This window comes from Antedon bifida, chromosome 8 (assembly GCF_963402885.1).
Source record: "Antedon bifida chromosome 8, ecAntBifi1.1, whole genome shotgun sequence".
Lineage (NCBI taxonomy): Eukaryota > Metazoa > Echinodermata > Crinoidea > Comatulida > Antedonidae > Antedon > Antedon bifida.
This window is the reverse complement of record NC_136233.1, coordinates 10,216,434-10,239,037: the sequence shown is the minus strand read 5'-3', so window position 1 is coordinate 10,239,037 and position 22,604 is coordinate 10,216,434. Positions and strand designations below refer to the sequence as shown.

The 22,604-nt window shown below is 34.2% G+C and overlaps 2 protein-coding genes across 2 annotated transcripts in view; one reads left to right on the top strand and one right to left on the bottom strand.

Moving 5' to 3' along the window:
* LOC144849819 (aspartate aminotransferase, mitochondrial-like) overlaps positions 1 to 22,604 on the top strand; it is a 234,676-nt gene that overhangs the window by 148,779 nt on the left and 63,293 nt on the right. The window lies entirely within an intron of this gene.
* On the bottom strand, positions 11 to 12,605 carry LOC144849825 (sterol 26-hydroxylase, mitochondrial-like). The gene is made up of 10 exons (XM_078706901.1): positions 12,453 to 12,605; positions 5,541 to 5,630; positions 4,802 to 5,004; positions 4,443 to 4,655; positions 3,765 to 3,937; positions 3,391 to 3,557; positions 3,119 to 3,197; positions 1,797 to 1,956; positions 1,505 to 1,548; positions 11 to 1,268 (listed from the first exon to the last, which is right to left on the bottom strand). The coding sequence occupies exons 3-10, from the start codon at positions 4,968 to 4,970 to the stop codon at positions 1,152 to 1,154; spliced, it is 1,122 nt and encodes a 373-aa protein (XP_078563027.1). The 5' UTR covers positions 4,971 to 5,004; positions 5,541 to 5,630; positions 12,453 to 12,605; the 3' UTR covers positions 11 to 1,151.

The following is a 22,604-nucleotide window of genomic DNA, read 5'->3' as shown; positions in this document are numbered from 1 at the left end:
GCTGTTGTTATAGACGAGGAATATCTTAAAGGCGTGTACCTCAATAATGATATTGAAATGCATCTACAGAAGTTGTCCATTCTTGATATTGCCATTTAAAAACATGAATTGTAGGCGTGAATCGTTGAACCCGTTGGTTGCGATTCCAAATCATAGCTACGACAAAAATACGTAGGCTATGTCAACATTATTTAATAACAAAAGCGCCATCCTAGTTTTAAAGTTCAACGGCAAATCAAACACTTCCTGGAACGAATGTAGACCTATTTATCATATTATAAATACTTTACGTAGTGCAAATAGATATACTGTACGTTTAAAATGACATTAAATGTGTAATTTATGTTTATGTGTAATCTTAGTATACAAAACACTATAGATCAACAAACATAACAAAGAGTAGGCAATATAACATATTATTTAAGTCCGTCATTCAAATATATTAAAATGGTTCAAGAAAATGTCAGATCCGGATAATACCTATACAGGTACGGGTAACTTGCTAGGCATAATATACAAGATGAATATTGATCATCATAAAAGTACGACTATCAGAACAAACCATAAATAAACTTAAGGAGTCAACATATCCAATACACATCAGTTTTTATAAGGACTACATGATTTAAAACTGATGGTCATTCTGATTTTTGTATTCACTTTGTTTTTTTTAATGTATTTGTTTTTATTATATATTTAGCCAAATTTCCAAAGATAACCATAAGCGAATTCATGCACTATCCTTCATAAAGGTGGCTTCTGTTGTTCACAAGACAAACATACACAAGATGCACAAAAAAAGTCTTATTACAAATCTTTGGGAGTGGAGTTGTAATTTGTCATTAGAAAAAATCCTGACATATGACAGGACTTGAACCCAGGACCCTTGAATTGGTAGCCAAGCATCATAAACACCAATCCACAACTCCAACCGTGTTTACGTGACAAAAGCTTTACACAGTGCCTAATTACCACCAAGACTGCTTACTACGCGAAACAATTCATTTTTGGGACAAGTTATACCAACATATCACTTTTCCACTTTCTACGTGCAGATTGAATTTATACGTTATAATTTTAAACTAATCTATAATTACGTTTCTTCATAACAGAATCCGTACATATTGATCACAAAAAAATTGATATGATCGTCACATACTGCTATTTCTGTCCACTAGACGGAGATTGAGTGGCTGGTCGGGAACCAAAAATATCTTTGATACTGACTTGACTTCCTTGTCAATTTCAAGCCGGAAGTTTTTTATAATCTAAAAAGAGCAAGGAGAAGGTAATTACTAGTGGTGTTACCAAGTTTCATACATTTCTATCCAACTGATCAGTAGGTCTACATTTTCTTTTAATCTGGGAATTATTTCTCAAAATAATGGCAAAAGCTGAGAAGAATACTGCATAGCCTACGTATGCCAATCAGTGAACACGTGAAGATATTGGAAAAAATCTAAAAAAGCCATCAAATCTTAGACCTAAATAAAATAATATTTACCATTGGTAACAAGGTGTGCATCTCCTGTTCAGCAAGCCGCCGACCTAATAAAAAACATTCCATAAATGGCATTTTTTGAATGATAGCACCCAATATCAACGACGATGAATAATCGTAACGAACCGTCTGCCAACCAATCGGCGATATGCCAATTTCGTATTGCCTAATGGTCTGAATAATACAACTTTTGAACTTTTGAGAATGATTTTAGTTCTTGTAATGTAATTGATTAGTTGTTGATATCATATGGGATGTGTACTAAAGGGTAAAAGTAAATAATAAGGCAACTTACCAATACAACTTCGAATACCAACTCCAAATGGCAACATTAAGAACTTGTTTAATCGTTCGCCTTTCACACGATCAAGCCATCGTTCAGGTTTGAAGCTCAACGGATCTTCAAAGTATTCTGGATTACGGGTTATCGTGTAAGTATCGAGAACAACTGTTTTCTATAATCAATAAATCGATTTTAATTCGAATTTTGTATATTACTAAAATTATGAGGCCAACAAATGATAAATATTACAAAGTAAACGTTAACTTAAACGCTATGTTCCTGTCACAAGTGACATAAGTTGTATGTAATTGAACTAGTCTATTTTCACTTTCCCTTTGTTTTCACTTTTGTTTTAGGAAGCTGTTGTGTGAAGCCAGTGGAGCAGAGTATTGTGTTGCAGAGAAGAATGGTGTGGAGGTCTCTGATTGGAGGAGAAGTATAAGAGTTAAGTCAGGGTGTGAGTTGCTGATTGGTGGAGAAGGATAATGTGGTTGTATGTGTGCAATTGAGGGATTTTTGAGGAAGATGGAAAATGATATGAGACAGAGACTGTAATTGTTGAGATTATTGAAGATTAATTGTAATTGTAGGCCTATTTGGAAATTGAAGTAAGGAATAACTGGTGAAAATAACAGAGTAGTTGCATCATACTTGGAGCTTTGAAACCTTTGTTAAATAATTATTGGAGATAAATTGTATGCGGAAAAGGAAGATGAAATAATTGGTAGGAGAAGCAGATTGTTGGATTGCAGAACGATATCAAGAAACATTTTAACTTTTATCTTTCATTTAATTATATGCCAGAAACATTATTATTATATTTGTAGGAAATTAGTTGCAGGTTGGAAATAATAATTATTGGTGATAACAGCAGAACAGTAGCAGAGGAGTGGGAGTTTGTTCAACAGTCGCAGAAACATTTTAACTTTTATCTCTTCTAATTTGTTTATATTCCAGCATCGGAGACAGAAAAAGACAAGAAGTAACGATATTGAATTGTATTACTTGTTTAATAATATTCATTCTGTAAATGTACTTGTAGGTTGAAGGGGGTGGGGTGTTTGTTAATAAGAACATTGTTAAATTTGGAAGTTTGGGGAGTTAGGCCTATAGAAATTGTGTTGGGAATAGGGATACTGTTGATTATTGCTTGAGAATTGGGGTTACGTACGTACCATATTTCTGAAAAATAGCATCAATTTTAGAGTATGGTACACTTTTATCAATCTCATTTCGAGTTTCTTTTTCATCCATTTCTGATTTTTTAACGATTTTAACGATGATGGTTTGAAAGAAAAAGAGATATAATTGTTGCAAGTAACCCCAGCACTTACCCCAGCTGGTATATTGAATCCATTAATTTCCTTATCTTCCTGAATAATTCTTGAAACTCCTGGTGCAATTGGAAATAATCTGTGAAAAACAAACACAAAAAAACAACATAATTATTTCTTCTCTCAGTAAGTCGATACCTCTCAAAACGGAACTCATTCTACCTTCTTACTGTAAGATGTAATGTTTACCTCTCGTAGACCACGTTTATCCACGACTTAAACTTAAAATGTAATTATATGTATTGGTAAAAATGATAATAATGAATAATAACCTCTGTGTTTCCTGCATGACAGCTTTAAGATAGCTCATCTGGTTGTAGTGATCTTTTGTTGGCGTGATGCCTTCTGGAAGAACTCGTGTCACTTCTTCGTATAAACGTTCCTGGCACTTAGGATTCTTTGCAAGACAGTAAAGTATCCATAGCGTAGAGTTGGAAGTCTGTAATTAAACATTTTTATCAGTTCTATGCAAATTATAATATAGACGATTGATGTACTTCGCTATAAAGCAAACAAAACATCAAACACTTTGAACGTCTAAGCTTCGTTCACATTGGGGACGGATTAGTGTGAAAATAGATATAATTCTGCTCCAAATCCGTTTCAAATATTTGTCATGATATATACGGGGGTTTCCATCACTCACCGTGTCTACTGCTGCCGCTAGCAGTTCTGTCATATTCCCATATATTTCTTCATCACTCAGTTTATCCTGTGCAACAAGGTACGCCAGGAAACTTCCATCGTCAACTTTTTCTTTGTCACTTTTTTCAACTTTGTCTGCCAACTCGTTTAGTTTCATATCTATTAGGTCACGGGCTTTGAGAAATAATCAATATTATGCTACTGCTCAGTTATTAAATAATTTGTAACTTTAAATCTCAAGACGGAAGACTATCTTAAGCCGATTTTCCACTAGACTAATTTGTTCACGTTTTGCAGTAACTCCACTACAGGATCGAATAACTGCGATTTTCATGCACATCACGTGTCTGTCGAGCTTCTCAATTCGCATAGGTGCTCATGAACACGTCATGGCTCATTTCCTGAGCTCTAATTGGTTGCGCAAATTTTCGCTTCGCAAAAAGTAATAAGTTAACAATTCGAACAACCAATTTCACTGAAACTAAAAACTTAAGGACAATTGAATACGCATGCGTATATGCTGGCGCTTCGATTCGTTTAGTAGAAAATAGGCTTCAGTGTCTAATGCCTTCTCCCTGCTGTAAATCATTATTATTGGTAGTAGACCTACAATTGGTATCAATATAAGGTCGTACAGTAATCATTGACTTTTAGCTTCTATATGTACTGTAATACTTACACACTTTAAAGAGCAAATCCCATGATTGTTTGTGTAGTGTATACGATTTAGTTTTCAACATCCTTTGGATAGAATAAGGCTTCAACATAAGATCCGCAGATGTCGCCAATACCTTTTTAAAAGCATATAAGAACTCGTCGATTTCTTCATGAATCTTTGGTGATTTCTTGTCCAAAATACCAAGGCGTTTGTCGAAGAAAACTGTACAAGCAGCTGAAAATGAAAAAAATTCTACATAGTAAGTTTTTGTCTAAAACAATCTCCTCTGTTAGTCTCTTCGGTTTTTCATCAACAACGGCACGTCATTCTGCTTTCTAATCTGTGTGAACAAAACCTTGCAATTTGAAAGAAAAACGTACATTCAAATGCCCAACTAAACAACTCTTCTTCGAGGTCTGGAACCATGTCTTTATTTGGACCTTCTTTCTGGCGTAAAGTTTTTAGCCTCTTCACTACATCCGTCGATACACCACGCATAGAATTTAAAAAGAGAGATATTTCCTGCGGTCGTAGTAAACGTCTACTCATAGCAGATCGACTTTTTTGCCATTTTTCACCATCCCTAGAAGCAAAAATAAAATGATACTGTGTTATTGTTTGTTTAACCTACGTATGATTTATTTAGAACTAATGATTTATTATTATTGATAAGCAAACTTTGTTTTATGATCAATACTATTCGAGGCTGTATATATTTTGTCAACAACAGCAAAGAAAGTACTTTATTCATTATTATTATTCATTACCAAAATCAGATAAAAAACAAATAATGTGGACAGTTCGTTGAACTTTTTGAACTGTCTGTTTGTAGAACTAGAATACGTGGACATTTGCTCATGGATACAAACCATGAAGGTTAATTCATTAATAGTGTAAAGGTGCATATTTAACCAACTTTATAGTGACAATCTTGCACAAGTGTATATTGTTAATTTTGTAGTATAGGGTTATAGTTTCCGGATCCAACTAGCAATATTACATTGTCTTAACAAGATATTTAATTGTTCCTAATATAAAGGCCAATATAGGCCTATGTATGATGGTTTATGGGAAAATGTTATTACAATAAAAATGTATATATATAAATCATATACTTACTCCAGCAATATACCAAGTGGTTTCTTGTGTTCTTTTCTATATTCTATCCAAGGACTAAATTGAATTCTCTCGGGAAATTTATCTTCAGATCTACAAAATGTTTCTATAATTTTGGGATCGCTTATTACAATCATATCGAATATAAACATACTGTTTCTGTACATCTTACCATACTTCTTTGCATTTTCAACACCCATTTCATGGCTTTTCATTACATTTCCCCTTAACAACAGCGCTGTTGATATGATTTTGTTCATGACCAAAGGCGCTCCTCGTATCCCTACTCCGGGTAGGTCGTCTATAGATTTAAGCTTCTTGTTGTTAAGCTGAGGAGTCGTAGCTGTAGACGCGGCATATCGTAATGTCATGTATTTCAATAATGAAAAGCGTCTATAACAATGGTTTACAATTCCTGCCATTGCCTCAACATGCATGTATGGCTACTCGTTGGTTAGAAATCACAAATACAGCTACGACAAAACACATAGACTAAAGACTATATTAGTATGTGTTTAGTACCGTAACAATGTCAACAAAGGCAATATATCCTAAAGTTCAAAGTTCAGCGGATAAATCAAGATTAATTGGACGCTGAACAATATCCTACAGTACAGTATAATAGAAATACATTCGTTCCTATCAATTCAAGCTTAAATGAATAGGTAGCGCGCCATTGGGCTTGTTGATTAGGCTTGCAAAAAAAAACTCGAATAAGACATAGATCTTGCATTTCAGTACCACTTTACTGGTAAATATTTTTTGACACAGTATTTGTTGACCTGCCAAAGCCAAATTAAGACTAGAGCACGATATTGAAAAAATGTCAATTATAACCGCACGTGTTTTGTTCTCACTCTCAATTTCCCCTCCTCTCTCTCCCTTTCTCTTCGATGGGTTTTAATATCAACCTTTTACATATTTATGCCTATATAAAACGCATAAAAATTAGTTATTATAATCAATTTTTCGCAAAGAAATATGTGAAAGATCCGTACACTGAGTGGCTGGTCGGGAACCAACAAGGCCATACATGGCTGCAGTCGCGTAATCAAATTTGAGTTAGTGTTTACTAAAAATGTCATTTCTGCCATTATTTTGTAATTAGAATATTGTATAATGGTTTTTAGCGTTCTGAAGCGCCTTTCAGATGAACTCTTTAACCTCAAGCGCAATTTTTAAAGTTTAAATGGATGGGTGATGGATACACATACACATACTTTCTTAGTATGAGAGTGTATGGTGAAAAATGTCAGAAATGTGTCGGTTATTAGCTAGTGCTTCCTATCGTTAACAGAAAATTTTACCTACGTACCACCTACAATACAGTTTTTGAATATCTAACTAATTTAATGCATTAAATACATCAAATTTTCTGACATTTTCTTCTTTTAGAATGAAAATCGATTATTTCCATACGGTACTACCTGGAATTTAGAGTGTCTTTAGAAATAAATATTTAAATTACTGTTTTGACAAATCCAGAAAAAAATTAAAATTAATTAACATTTCTTGGCCTATTGTGTTACTATCAAAGGCACGACCAATAACACTATTGTTACCATATCATTGTTCATTATTTGTTATATTAATAAAAGTTGATTGAAGTGTGTCCATTCGTTTTAACATTAAAGATCGTTAAATAAATGCATTTTCAGCGTACCATACGAGTGGACTATTTGAAGATACTCATTATGGTCAAAATCACAACAACAAAACACGAATATCGTAAAATGTGGCCTGTTCATTCTTTACTCAACTTAAGTCTAACTGTTAATGAATATGGACTGCAACGTTTTCTTACAATGTTTTCCATGTTTCTTTAGAAATAAATATTTAAATTATTGTTTTAGACAAAACTTTACATTCAGAAATTTGCTACATTGAAAATTAAAATTAAATTAACATTTCTTTGCCTATTGTTACTATATCACAGGCACGACCAACAGCTATTATTAAAAAAATATTAAAATAGGAGGGTGTAACACTGACGAAAAGAATAAAAAGATTATAATTGTAGCTTGTGATTGGTCAAATTATTTGCGTTAGTTGTGTGTACGTTCTTTATTATAACATTTGGAATGACGCAAAGGAGCTATAAAAATAGTTGTCGACATCATTCGACATTGGGCTGCTGTTTATTGGTTTGTCATCATCTTCTACAGAATCAATTTGATGAAAATGTTTTATTTTATCTGTTGTTTTTTTTTCTTCACGTCGCGAATGAGTATTATTAAAGGATAAGAGAATGGTAAAATATATTCTTTTACTGCTTAAATGTTGATAGAAGATCGCTAGTTTCTTAAAAAATTCTCTCATTGAAATTATTATTTCCTTTCCTCTTAACATTTCTTCTGGATTCATTTCTTTTTACAGAATGTTCATATTTCCAGTACGACTCATCCGTGTACAAAGTAAATCATTAAACAGCAAGTCAACAGAGACATGGCAGGATCTCAAAGACATCTGCAAGGCATCTGGTGGTTATCTCATGTGCATCACCACGTCTGATGAGTGGCAGTTTGTTCTGGATCGTCTTAATAAATCGAGTTGTAGCGGCTATAGGTTCGGAATTGGACTATCACGTCAAGCTGGTTTGAGAAGTGACATTGCTGCTCACTGGAAATGTGAAGGAGATGGTACTACACTGGACACCCAGATGACACCATGGGCAACGGATAATCCTAAGAAATCTAATGATCTTGAAGCTGGGACGCGAATCATGTCGGACACGGCAACTCTAAGAGATTCAAGGGCCCAGAGTCAAGCATTTAATACATGGAACGATGGATACATCTGTGAATATGGTATGTTAATTGTTTTTTTCTCTACGTTTCAGAATTTGTGCAGATAATAAATTTCGATAAAGTTTAATTAGTCTCAACCAGGCTTATATCAGACATTTCATGTTGTAGTGGAGATAACTTATCACATCTAGATGGATAACAAGACGATTCCTTACGATTCCATCTTTTCATTTATATTAATCTATTCAAATTCATCATTTTTTTCAAGATTCGGTATTTGTGACATCGTTGCCTGGTGATGTTACTGCTGGGGTGAAGATGTCTCCTATACGGTGTGCCCTGCAGTGCTTCAGGAAGAATGATTGTCAGAGATTTCACGTGGATACTGCTGCAGGATGTCAGCTCAGAACAAATGAAATAAACGACTATAAGAAGATTAGCTATCGCATGTAAGCAGAACATCACTGAGTACCGGCTTTGTTTAAAATGTAGGCCCTCTTCTGGAAAACGTGCTATCTAGACTATAGGTAAAGTACGTTGTATTGGCGAAGATATTTCAATTTATTGACACTTGCAGCATTTCTTAAAATGTCATTATTGCCATTTATTTTGTAATTAGAATATTGTATAATGGCTTTTAGCGTTATGATGCGCATTTCAGATGAACTCTTTAACCGTAAGCGCAATTTTTAAAGTTTAAATTATCAAATTATGATTGCTTTTCAGTTTACTGGATGATGGATACACATATATATATACTTTCTTAGTGTGAGTGTGTATGGGGAAAAATTTCAAAAATGTGTCGGTTACTAGCTATAGTGCTCTTTTATCTTTAACAGCAAATTTTAGCTACGTACCTACAATACTTTTTTAAAAAAAGAAAACAGTTTTGAATTGAATATCTAAGTAATTTAATGTATTCTATCACATTTTCTGACAATGAATACATTAATAATGTTTTATAATATTGTATGTAGAATGAAAATCGATTATTGATAATATTTCCATACGGTTATACCTGGAATTTCTAAAGTGGCTGTAGAAATAAATATTTTAATTATTTTTGACAAATCCAGAAAAAATTACAATTAACATTTCTTGGCCTATTGTGTTACTATCAAAGGCACGACCTATAACACTATTGTTACCATGTCATTGTTTATTATTTGTTATATTAATAAAAGTTGATTGAAGTGACTTGTGAATTAATTGGTTTTTTCGTTGTGTCCATTCGTTTTAACATCAAAGATCGTTTTAACGTTTTAAAATTAAATTCATTTATCAGCGTACCATACGAGCGGACTATTTGAAGATACGCAATATGGTAAAAATCACAAAAAAAACACGAATATCGTAAAATGTAGCCTGTTCATCTTTAAAGCGTGGTTCCCACTAGAACGCAACGACGTTTTGACGCAAAGTGATGTATTGCTTAATCACAAGTGGGAACCGACGACGCAACAGTACTGCAAAAATCAGAGGTTTGATTTCACGCAGGCGGGGGCAAACACAATTATTGGAAGGGCATTTTCTTACGTTGCGTAGGTTGCGTCGCTAGTGGGAACCAAGCTTTACTGAACTTAAGCGTAACTGTTAATGAATATGGACTGCAACGTTTTCTTACAATGCTTTTCTTTAGAAATCAATATTTAAATTACTGTTTTTATAAAACTTTACATTCAGAAATTTGCTACTTGGAAAATTAAAATAAAATTAACATTCCTTTGCCTATTGTTACTATATCACAGGCACGACCAATAGCACTATTATTAGTCTAGTAGTGAAAATTTAAAATTTTGACCCACCCAGTAGTGTTCTGGCATGGATGACAACTATGCCTAAATTTATCCTTAGAACATAAACTTTCATTTTCCGGGTGTTGTCACTTTTTTAAAGTACCCGAACATGCAAATTAGAGAGGTTAAAAGTCAAATGTATAAAATCTATAAATCGATCATATCTTAACAATGGTTTGGTCTATTGTACTAATTTTGGTACCACTTGGTTTAGAAGATATACTTTTCTATATGTGCTAATGAAACATTTTGTCTAAAAATAACCGGAAGTGTCATTTTTCTCACCATCTGACCTTTGACCTGGGCCTAACATATCTCTTTAACGACTGGCCACAGAGATTTCATATTGGGCTCAAATTGTTTAAAATGTGTATGTTTCTATTTAGTCTAATAAAACATTTTGGCAAAAAAGGACCACAAGTGAGGTTATTAAACTTCAACTATATTTTGACGTGCTTTTGGTATTTAGTGATACTTTTTTCATAGACTCAATTTGGCGATTTGATATAATTATAATAATGGTAATAGTCTAATGGATAATTTTGTCAAAAAATGGCCAAAACTTCAGTTATACCTATGAGAAATTGTAATATTATTTAATTATTTACCATAGTAAATCTATGAATAAAAATAATTTTTTTTTTCTAAAATGATTTGTATTGTGCTATTATACATACTGAAACTGATAATATTTTAGATGATGCTTGTTGCATTTTATTGTGTGTTCTCCACATCTTCTACGTCATCATTCCAATTATGAATATTTTGACATATTCCATCACTACAACCACATGATCCAGTACATCGTAGTCCTTTTGAGCGACAACTGCAGCTAGCCCTAGAGCATGAAGTACATCCACAGAATATTAGTTCTACACATTGTTTTGGAATAGGATCAGTTGTCAACAATGTTGGTATGAGTTCTTTGGTGCTTTCATCAATGTTCCATCCATAGTTGGTTGCTGCTGGGATATCCTGATTGTTTCTTGTTGACTGACAGTAGCCAGACACATGTTTGGTAATGAGCCCTCTTTATATGTAGTTTAAGAGCATCAGTTGTTGGGGGAAGGTATTCAGGATTCTTTTTACCCTTCAAAAATAACTTTAAACGTAGCTTGTCAGTGGATTTCACTGTGTTGCATTAGAGTACAGCTTGCATACAAATTCTTCTACATTTCTGTTGACATCTGCAACAAGAGGATCTCTTCCAACACCATCTAGAAGGCTGCTGTATTTTGAAATTCCATGGAATTGGCTTACAGTATCACAACCACTTATAGCATGGAATGCTGGAAGATTTTGTACAATATTTACAGGCAAATTGATGCTGTGCACCGGCACATATTTTGGTTGTTTATGTGACCCTCTTTGCATCCAAACCTCATGGGTGAGAAGATCCCGGAAATGTACAAGTAAGACGAGGACATCTGTATCTCTACTCATGATTATTGTATTTTCTTTGTTGTGGCTGCTAGTTGACAAGTCTCCTTCATCATCAAGTCCAAACATCGAAAATGTTTGATCTGCAAGTTTGCTACGTTGGTTAAGTGTTAGGCACCATCGATCTCCTGCACTATCTGTGCGTGTAATTCCTTTTAACCCACCTGCTATTTTACATTTCTTATTGACTTGCTCAAGTGCCTGATCTGTAGACAGCTGGTTAAATGATTGGTTTGTTTTCTTAACAACAAACCCACCTCTGCAAAATTCCTCAAAACATCAATGTGTGTAGCTTTCAGGTCTTTGATCATATCTACAAGGTAAACTGTTCCCCACCTGGTATAATTTTGAGACTCCGAAACAATGGTCATAAACAGAAAATGTTTTATAACAAATGCCAAAAGTATTAAGTTATAGGATATATGTGTTTATATACTTTATGACAGTAACTATAAGATCTATATAATAATATATAATCTTGAACCGCAAGTAACCGAATGTCTACATCCATACCACGGTACAAACGTCACTGTCCACTTGTGTGTGCTTTTGCTTCTTAGCAACAAAGCGGTCTGAAGCTTTATACATACCACTGTTGTGTTATGATTCTTTGTACAGTGTTATTGTTTCTTTTATATTGTCTTTTTAATAATTAAAAACGCCAACCTCAGTAACCGAATGTCTACAACCATACCACATCGAATAGCCTATCTAGCCTAACTAGCTATATAGGCCTAATATTAATAATAAGCAACTAATATTAGGCGTAGGCTTAGCTGGGGCCTATAGGCCGAGTAGGTAGGCGTAGGTAGCCCTGGTTAGTATTATGTGTAGCAGCTAGGCATGAATTAAAAATCATTGCAAACACTATTTAGGATCCCACTATGTAGTTGACAATAATTTTAAATGTAAACATAACAAAATATACATACTTTGGGCAGCTAATTGTGAAGTCTTCTAATGTAAATAATTAACAGCATCACAATTTAACAGTGTGGCGTGTTGACCGCGAATGACTAACATACCATCTTTACCATAATACACCTGCACAGACTCATTTGCATAACAACGCACGCACATACCAAACTGTTTAAAATACCAGAAAATGACATCTATTATGTTTTCAAACAACATGCATAAGAATCTTCAGTACCCCACCATGCTTGGGGCTGAGCAAAGACAATTTCGAAAAAAAGAGCTGTATACAGTAGGTTCCCGCCCGAAAAAATGGCGTTACATGATTTGAATGAAACAAACTATATAAGACTCACCAGGACAATATATGAGCTTGTCCCCGGAAAGTGCATCTATTTATTGAAATATAAAATTAAATATTAAGTCTCCAGTACTAGCCCATCCATAGTTGAGAGGCAGAGCAATGAAAATAGAGCCCAGAAATGCACTTACTTATACTTATTACTATACATAGTCACCTATGATAATTATGATAATGTTAAAATTTCAATATCCAGATGCGACTTCAACATTTTAGGTGGGGTTTTCTACTTTAAAAACTCGACTTCGTATATGTCTATGGCCTAGCCCGGCGGCGGAATTAGTCTAAGCTTCGAAATTGGTCTGGAAATCGGCATCTTTGCAAATGTTCTATATTTGATCTTATTTCACTCTCCATTAACCTCATACAAAAACCATCGGAGACTATCTGTTTAAAACATGTTTATTCTGGGACGGCGCGGCCATACACACCAACTACTATGAAGAATCGGACATTTCGCTACCAATGTTGCAACATTGATTAACAAAATCAAAATTTAACGGTGGGGCGCGTTGACCGCGAATGACTAACAATACCATCTTTCCCACTACACCTGCACAAACTCATTTGTATAACAACGAACGGCATACCAAACTATGATGAGAGATACATTCTCTTCTCAACACGTAACGCGTAACGAAGATAATTAATTCCTTTTTTACATTAAAATTGTGGCCGCTAAACATAAAATTTACGAGATCAAATAAATGTAGCGAAAGCCAAAAAAAGGGTAAAAATTCAAAAACTCATTTGCATAACAACGCAGGGCTTACCAAACTGTTTAAAATAGCTACAAGGTCCCCAGAAATGACACCTAGTATTTTGAAACATGATATATAAGAGTCTTCACTACCCCACCATGATTGGGGCTGAGCAGCAAAGACAATTTTGAAAAAAATATTTATTGAAATATGAAATTAAAATATTAAGTCTCCAGTTAAGCTCACCATGGTTGGAGCAGAGCTAAGAATGAAAGCTTAGTCCTCGGAAATTATGAAACAAAATATAAAAGTCTTCAGGACCAGCCATACAATGGTGATTGTTTCCCAAGTGTGAGACATGCAATGCACGCGGCCGTGACGGTAATTCAACAAAACAAAATTATGAAATACAAACAGAGCTAGCACACAAAAGCCTACTTACTAATTTTAATATTTCTATAATTTAGAAAACAATTAGAATTATCATATCACCTTTGATAATTATAATGTTAAATTTCAACTATCCAGATGCGAATTTTAGGTTGGGTTTTAAAAAACTCGACTTCATAATTATGCTTCAATTTCGAAGATCTGCTTAAAACATACTTATTTATTTATAAACTTTTATTCACAACATATTAGTAGGCCTACAATACAATATCTTGCATGAAACGGATATTTAAAAGCACACTATAATGTGTAACGATTAACAAAATAACTAGGATTTAATTCGTCACTTTGACGAATTATAGGTGATCATTTTTATCATAAAATTGAACAGTGTTGTGTGTTGATCGCGAATGACTAACAATACCATCTTTCCCACAGCACACGTGCACACTCATTTGCATAACAAACGCACTGCATACCAAACTACGATGAGATAAAATTAATTCTCTTCTAAACACGTAAGGAAGATAATTTTTTTTCCCTTTTTTTTTACATTAAAATAAATTGAGGGCGCTAAACATAAAATTTAAACCACCAAAGCAGTTTGCGAGAGCCAAAAAAAAAAAAAGATCGTAAATGTGCTCTCCCTGCCTCAGCACTAAGGCCCTGCCACAGCCTTTTGGGGTCGTTTCCACCACATCACCAGATGCATTGATGTTGTCGCCTCATGATGTGTGGTGGAAAGGGGGACGTATGATCTGTGAACCCCAAACACAGTGGCTCGCATAGCCTTAACTCTATTCCACCGACCAGCGTGGGAATCGAACCCACGACATACGTGTTGTTAACACGACGCTCAGACGACTGAGCTAACTGATCATTTTGGTTTTAGCAAGGTTAATAGGATATTTATGACGTAATGATCAATTACGTAATACACGTATAAATAGACTATTATCAGCTTTTCAGTCATGTACTTGGTGGCGTAACGGGTAATGCTCAGTTTTGAGTGCTATCGGCTGGGGTTCGAACCTCGACGGATATTTTTTTTTTTTTAATATTGTTTTTTTTTTTTTTAATAGAGATATGTGACACTGTATTGTCGAACATGTATGGTACCATACTGGTAGGTATTCAAATATGCTTAATACGAAAAGATATTAAAATTCAGTGACTTATTTCTATTTTATATCACTGTGCTCCACTGGCTCCAAGTTGGGTCCACTTGAGCACAGTGTATTAACATACGAAAAGATATTACAATTCAGTGACTTATTTCTATTTTATATCACTGTGCTCCACTGACGCCAAATTGGGTCCACTTGAGCACAGTGTAATAAAATACGAAAAGATATTAACATTCAGTGACTTATTTCTATTTTATATCAATGTGCTTCCCTGGTTCCAAATTGGGTCCACTTGAGCACAGTGTATTAAAATACGAAAAGATATTAAAATTCAGTGACTTATTTCTATTTATATCACTGTGCTCCCCTAGCTCCAAATAGGGTTCAATTGAGCAAAGTGTATTAAAATACGAAAAGATATTAAAATTCAGTGACTTATTTCTATTTTATATCACTATGCTCCCTTGGCTCCAAATAGGTTTCAATTGAGCAAAGTGTATTAAAATACGAAAAGATATTAAAATTCAGTGACTTATTTCTATTTTATATCACTGTGCTCCCCTGGCTCCAAATTGTGTCCACTTGAGCACAGTGTGTATTAACATACGAAAAGATATTAAAATTCAGTGACTTATTTCTATTTTATATCACTATGCTCCCCTGGCTCCAAATTGGGTCCACATGAGCACAATGTAATAACAAACGAAACGATATTAAAATTAGTGACTTATTTCTATTTTATATCACTGTGCTACCCTGGTGCTAAATTGGGTCCACTTGAGCACAGTTACCGTAGTACTATTTCTATTTCGGAAGTAAATAAAGGCATAAATGGCGCTCCGTAGAAGTAGAGAATGCTCGATCGTCAAAATGACGCTCTGAATATAGTATTAGCAGATCCCCTCTATGATTTTGACTTTCTAATTTGTTGAGGGCGCACTACTCAAATAGAGGGCTCAATCAATTACTCTATCCCCCTATAGTATTAGCAGATCCCCTCTATGATTTTGACTTTCTAATTTGATGCGGGCGCGCTTCTCCATGGCTCACAATAATATTCTATCCTACAATGCCTTTCGAAATTGTTACGCGCTTCGGACGAACAGGAGATTCTTGTGTTATAAGTTCTTTGGAGTGGATATCAAAAAGAAATTTTAAATGTGCATTACAATTGTATATGTAAAATACTGATTTAATTTTTTTTTGTAAAAATCGAGAAAAAAAAAATGCTATCTCGTAAACTACTTGTAGTAGAATGCTAAATCATACAATAAATAAAAGACAATGATAATGTTTGTATTTATCTCTTAAGCCCCTTTCTCACAGAGCTGTGTGCCAGGAATATTGCGGGAATATACCATTACCATGCCGGTATGGTTTTCTGTGAGAACGGGTCGTCTTGGCATCATGCCGGCATCATGCCGGCATCGACATGACCGTTATATTCCGGGGTTATATCTATCCTTCGGCCTCATAGAATATGGAACCAGAACGTAGATATTTCCCGTATTCCGTGAGCAAGCAGGGTGTAACTAATAGCATTCATCATTGTAATTTATTGTTTGGTAGGGTCCTTATAGGGCGGAGGTGGGGAGGCGGAGTTCATTTGAGGGAGGTGCTCATTCGAGGGATATGTTAAATGTTTTAGTTTTAATAATATGGTAACATTTATAAACAAATGAAATCCTCTAATAGATATTAAAAGTGGTAAAAACAAATGCTTGGTAAATTGTAGATAACAGTGCGATGAATTCTACTACAAATAGTATAATTGTGTTATTATAAAATGTGGATGGACGTTTATTAGATAGTTGGGTTGGGGGGGGGGGGGGGATTATTATTTAAATAATTACTTCCGTGACATAGTGGGCCGTTTCGGCCCAAGAAAGAAGACATTACGGCTTGCAACATGGGCAGACATCTCGGTCCTAACGGGACACAGATAGCCTACAGTTATTCCTGCCAGCTTATTCAATAAAACTCGGCTATCGGGATTTCACTCGATTTTAAACAAAATGTCTTATCATCAAATCTCCCTATGTAATTTTATAATACTATTCCCCACAATTTATTCCGATTCTTTATGGCGTATATTTAATTTGATCTTTATTAATTTGCAGTATAGTTTTTATTTTTTAACTACTGTACCTTCACATGCGCGGTCCGTTCCTAAAATAAACAAAAAACTGAAATGGCTCAAGTCCTACTATCAGTTTTTTTCTTCCGTCTTCCAAAGGGACACTGTATTGATTGATGGAAAGTGCCTGTTTCCAGTCACCTTTAGGGCCAAATCTATTATTTTAAGTGCTCCCTTGTGTATAAAAGAGAGAAAATAGTTTAAACCAGGTTGTTGCAAGGTGAAATCATCGTGAACCCGGAAATTACTTTGACCGCGAAGAATTGAAATTGAGTTGAAAATCTACTGTTGAAATCATAAATTTTGTTAAAAAACTCTTTATAATATCTTCCTAAGATAGAAATATGGAACAATATCGTAATAGTGAAAACTAATGTTATCAAATTTACATTTCACAGTACATCTGAGATAGATCAGGTAGGTATCCAAGGCAGAGATTTGTACCGAAGGTTTTCCATTGTGCTCGCCTATGTTAGAATTAACCATAATTTATATATAGATACTGTATTGAAACGAAGTAAAAAACTTGTTTTTATTTAATAAACACGTAATTTTACAATGTTAATATAAAATATAATATAATAAATATAATACTAGAAACCATAATTTTATGCAATTATTTTATCGAAAAATGGCGTAGTTTAAACAATTTCCGACGGAGGGCACAATTTGTTTACTTCGTTCGTTTTAGACCCTATATTTCGAAAACTACAAGTCGGATTTTCATAATTCTTTTTTTAAATTATAATATTTATACAAAATACCAGTTTATAATTTTTTCCCTAGTATGTGGCCGCGTAACTCCACTGTCCTGGAATACGTAGGCCTACAGTACTATAGTTTATTTTATGATTATACTTTTGTTCTGTACACTAGGCCAATATAATGTTTCCTAATCATTATTTCTGAAATAAACAACAAGTAAAAGTCGAGCGGTTTTTTTTGTATAAAAAAATATTTCTTGTTTATAATAAAACTGGCTCAAATTGAACTACAGACTGAAACATAATACTTGTAACGATCAGTTAACATAGTAGTCCTAACTTGCAAAGACTAGGGCAAACATCTGACCAATATACATGGTTATACATTCACTTTCGTAGAGTATAGGAGATTGTGTTCAGTTGAATCCAACATCTTGAGAACTTTTACCAAGATATACAATCAACAAGCGGTGATGACCCAATTCCACAATCAATAAGTTTAGCAAAAGGAGTTTGTGTTCAATAAACAGTGCCAAATGCTTTTTCCACTGAAAATGGTTGTTAATTATAGTTTTTCTTCTAAAGACAGACTGTGAATATCAATGTATTGGCATTTGTCACTCTTTTTCTCATCAAACACGAACAATTTTTTTTTTCCATATCAGATTATAACTAGCACCATTACATCACATTTCATTTAAATTAAAGAAAATAGTTGTTTCATTTAAGTTATTGATGTATTTATAATTCCACACATTGTTAAATGATTATTTTTTTATAAAGCCAGATTGAGGATGTCGATACGTTTGCTCCTAAATTGTGATTGACACTTGGATTAGTTTTTCTCATCAAACATATGCAGATTTTATTAGCTATAACATGCATTGTTTCAATAAACTCATTTCTCATTTCTTCACTTCTTCCCGCGTAAATTACCGGGTTCATCATGGAATTTGCGATTCCTAAGAAGTCACAAAACCAAGGGTACCAAGCCAGCCAAGTGTACCCAGCGTCGATATATCCCTGAACGATGCTTTTTAAACTACTTGGTAAGAAACACAAAGTATAAACCAACAGAACAATGGCCGTGGTTTTGGTTACTTTCATTTCTCGTTTGTTAACTTTTTTCCCATGTCGCGTTGCCGTTTCTGATGCCTTTTTTGATGCAACTAAAAAGATGTAGGCGTAGAGAATGAAAAGACATGGTATGGTGCAGATCACGAGTGGGTTTGTGAAGTAATAATATATGGGTGCGCCATACGTATTATAATAAGTTGAACCTTCACAGTCGTACTCAAAGGTGATATTCGGTTTTTCTACGAACAGTTCAGATACTGCAGCTGCAAGATATGAAATACTACCGACAAAAGTACCTAGTATATTTTCATAAATACCAACTTGAATTGCTCGTGTAGGTGACATCCATACGTGGTATCGGAGAGGATATTTGATTGCAAAAAATCGATCAAGTGTAATCACGATTAGGAATAGTGCAGATAGATGTATCAAAATAATACATGGTGCAAAATACCAGATTGCACAATTAACCAAATAAACAAGCTGTCTACGTAGAAGATAACCAACTATGCATAGAGGAACTCCAATTAGACCATTTAAAAAGTCGGTTACTGCTAAATATGATATAACAAAGCCAACAGCCATTAATTCGCGTGCTACAATGCATAGTGATACCGGACCGACAGACAGACCGACAGACAGACCGACATAGTGAACTATAGAGTCGCGTCCACGCGACTAAAAATCTTGTTTGGGATTTCTAAGAACTTCGGATTTCTGTAAACGCTGATAATAACGATACAATTTCCACAGATTATCAATAGCATCAACGGGATAAACAAACAGAAAATAAAAATAATAAACTTAATACAAACGTCCTCCTGTACCAAGAGGTCGACCGTTGCCATTATTAATAGTTTTTGTAGAAATACTGTTTCTAATTTCTCATGAGTCGCATCCAAGTTCCATTTAATTCAGTATTAACAACTCGGATAGATTATACATTAAAGTTCCGTATTGAATTGCTAAACAGTTTAATTTCAGCAAATAGTTTAGTCCGTATTCTCAAATTCCAATACGATTGCATTCAATGATGTATTGTTAAAAGTAGGCTATGCGGTTATAGTCACAACGTACGAAGTTTGATGTAAACTGTTCATACCTTTTAAGCCATTTTTTAACCATCATTTTAGACATTTGCATTGTTTTAGATTGTTTATAACATTTTTTCCTTCTTTTTAATTGTGAGTCTCAAGTTTTAACTTTTTGTATTGTAACATTGTTATGTATCATGTTTTGTATGTTGATTTTGACCGAATAAATGAATGAATGAATGAATACTACAACTTCATACAAGCTATTCTTTATCGGAAGTAAATACAGTCAATCTTCCAGTTAACGGATCACACGAGCCCTCGACAGTCGATTGTAACTCTGATATGATTCGGATCACCTTAACACGGTCTATGTAGGCATACAATGTGTTGCAACGAAGCTTCTATTTCAACACGATACGCTAACGCAGTTTGATGCGACGACTTTTTATAAGTACAGTTTAATTGTAAGCTATTTTCTTTATTGTACGATGCATGCTACTTGTCAAGTCACTTGATACACACGTAATGTATTTTATCTTTTATTAGGATTAACGAGGTGGGTTCAGTGTGCAATTTTATGTACAATAATTGCTTTGTGTTGGCCTCTCATATATTGATTAAACCTATCATGGACAAGTTTATTATGAGGATTAAATGAATAATGGTGTGTCTAAATAGATGATGTACCATATTTATTCAAAAAATTGTTGAAATAAAAAACAGTGGTGTATGATTGGTCGTCTACGTGTATGATTATCGATAAAAAAATATTGGTTATACAATAATTCATATTTCATTTATTTCCTAACATAATTTAGTTCACTTTTAGAAATCGATGTACAGAAAATTGTCGGAATTAATATGAAAAAGTAATAAGTTAGTATTGAGTTCTTTTTTCTTATAATGTATCACACGGGTAAATTATCAAAACATATCACGAAGCATAATTGCCATTCAAGGTTTTTAATTCAACATATCAAATATACATAGTTACAATGTTTCAACAGTCCACAATTGGTCGACAGTTTCTCCAATTTACAATTACGAAACAACGTTTTCCAATTATTTCTTTATAATTACGTTTAGTGTCCACCACAATGTCCACTCAATTACAACATGGTCTATTTACATTTAACAATCCCAGTCGGTTCTTCGCCGTTTTCCACACTAGCAACGAGTTTTTGAAACGACAACGTTTCTCTTTGTCATTAATTTTGTATTGAACATTTACAGTAGTAAACGGATTTTAGTAAGTGTTTTCTCTTTCCAGTGTTTCTTTTTTAAATAACGAAAATTGTCTAGGCCTAGATTGGATTTTAACTGAAAATTTTGATATCGAACCAAAAGTACTTCAAATGACTACAAACTGTGATGCAGTTGTGTAATTTACGTTGGTTTTACAGATATTGTTTTTACATTGGTTCTGTTTTCATGTATTTTAAAGAACACCCTATGAGTAATAAAATGCATCGTTTCTTTAAATTCTTGCCGCATCAACTTACTTCTACCGGCATAGATAAACGGATTCACCATAGAATTCGCAACACTCATATAATCTGAAAACCAGGGGTACCAAATAAGCCAAGTGTACCCGTTATCGATGTAACTCTGCACAAACGCTTTAAGTGCCGTTGGTGCTATACAAAGCGTGTACACCACAAGAATCGTAGCGGTTGTCTTGGTGACTTTCATCTCCCGGGTAATCACCTTGGTTCCGGTACGCGTGGCTGCTACCTTAGCTTGTTTCGATGCTATTAAAAATACATACACATAAACTATGAACATTGTTGGTATTGTTAATCCAGCTAATGGGTTAATCACATAAACGTAAGTCGGTGCTCCGTAATATTCATACATGGGTGATTGTCCACAGTCGTATTCGTACGTTATATTTGGCGACGGCACAAATATACTAGCTACACCCGTCACAATGAAAGACAAACTTCCAATAATCATACCGAACACATTTAGAAATACACAAATTCTAAATGCCACTTCAGGAGACATCCAAGTACAGTATCTAAGCGGAAATTTTATTGCTAAAAAGCGATCAAATGTGATTAAAACTAAATTGAGTACAGATACTTGAACGAATACAATACATGGCGCAAAATACCAAATACCGCAATTGATCCGGTAAAGAAACTGTCTCCGAATTAAGAATCCAACAATAGCCACTGGCAGTCCAATTAAACCAGTTAGAAAGTCAAAAAGTGCTAAAGATGATATAAAAATGTTACTCGCAGTGTTTGATAATTTATGTTTTCGGTAAATGGTAATAAGGACCACTAAGTTTCCAAATGACGTAATAAGAATCATAGGTACAGTTAAGCAGATGACAAACACACACAATCCAAGTGATGTATCGCTTTGTATTGATAGATCAACAGTAGCCATAGTATGTACCAGATACAGTATACGTTACGCTCTTTTCTTTATCGGAACAAGTCAATCAGTCGTTTTAAATTTGTTCTGCGTTCACACGTGTGTGGTACAACGTCATCGTATATATCCTTCTAAAACCTATCGGAGTTTTATCTGAGGTAGATCGGAGTTAACGACATGAATAAGTTTAACCCAATTTAATTCAATGTATACTACAACTCTTTTTTCCAAGTATAGAGTTTTGTTACAA

Bases quoted from the DNA above. Each gene is read 5' to 3' on its own strand.
- LOC144849825 (XM_078706901.1), bottom strand. From the start codon at position 4,970: ATGAGTAGACGTTTACTACGACCGCAGGAAATATCTCTCTTTTTAAAT. The intron at 1,957-3,118 runs GTAAGTGCTGGG...TATTGATTATAG, and splicing joins GATTCAATATACCAGCTGGG to AAAACAGTTGTTCTCGATAC. The intron at 1,549-1,796 runs GTAAGTTGCCTT...GTTTTTTATTAG, and splicing joins TGGTATTCGAAGTTGTATTG to GTCGGCGGCTTGCTGAACAG.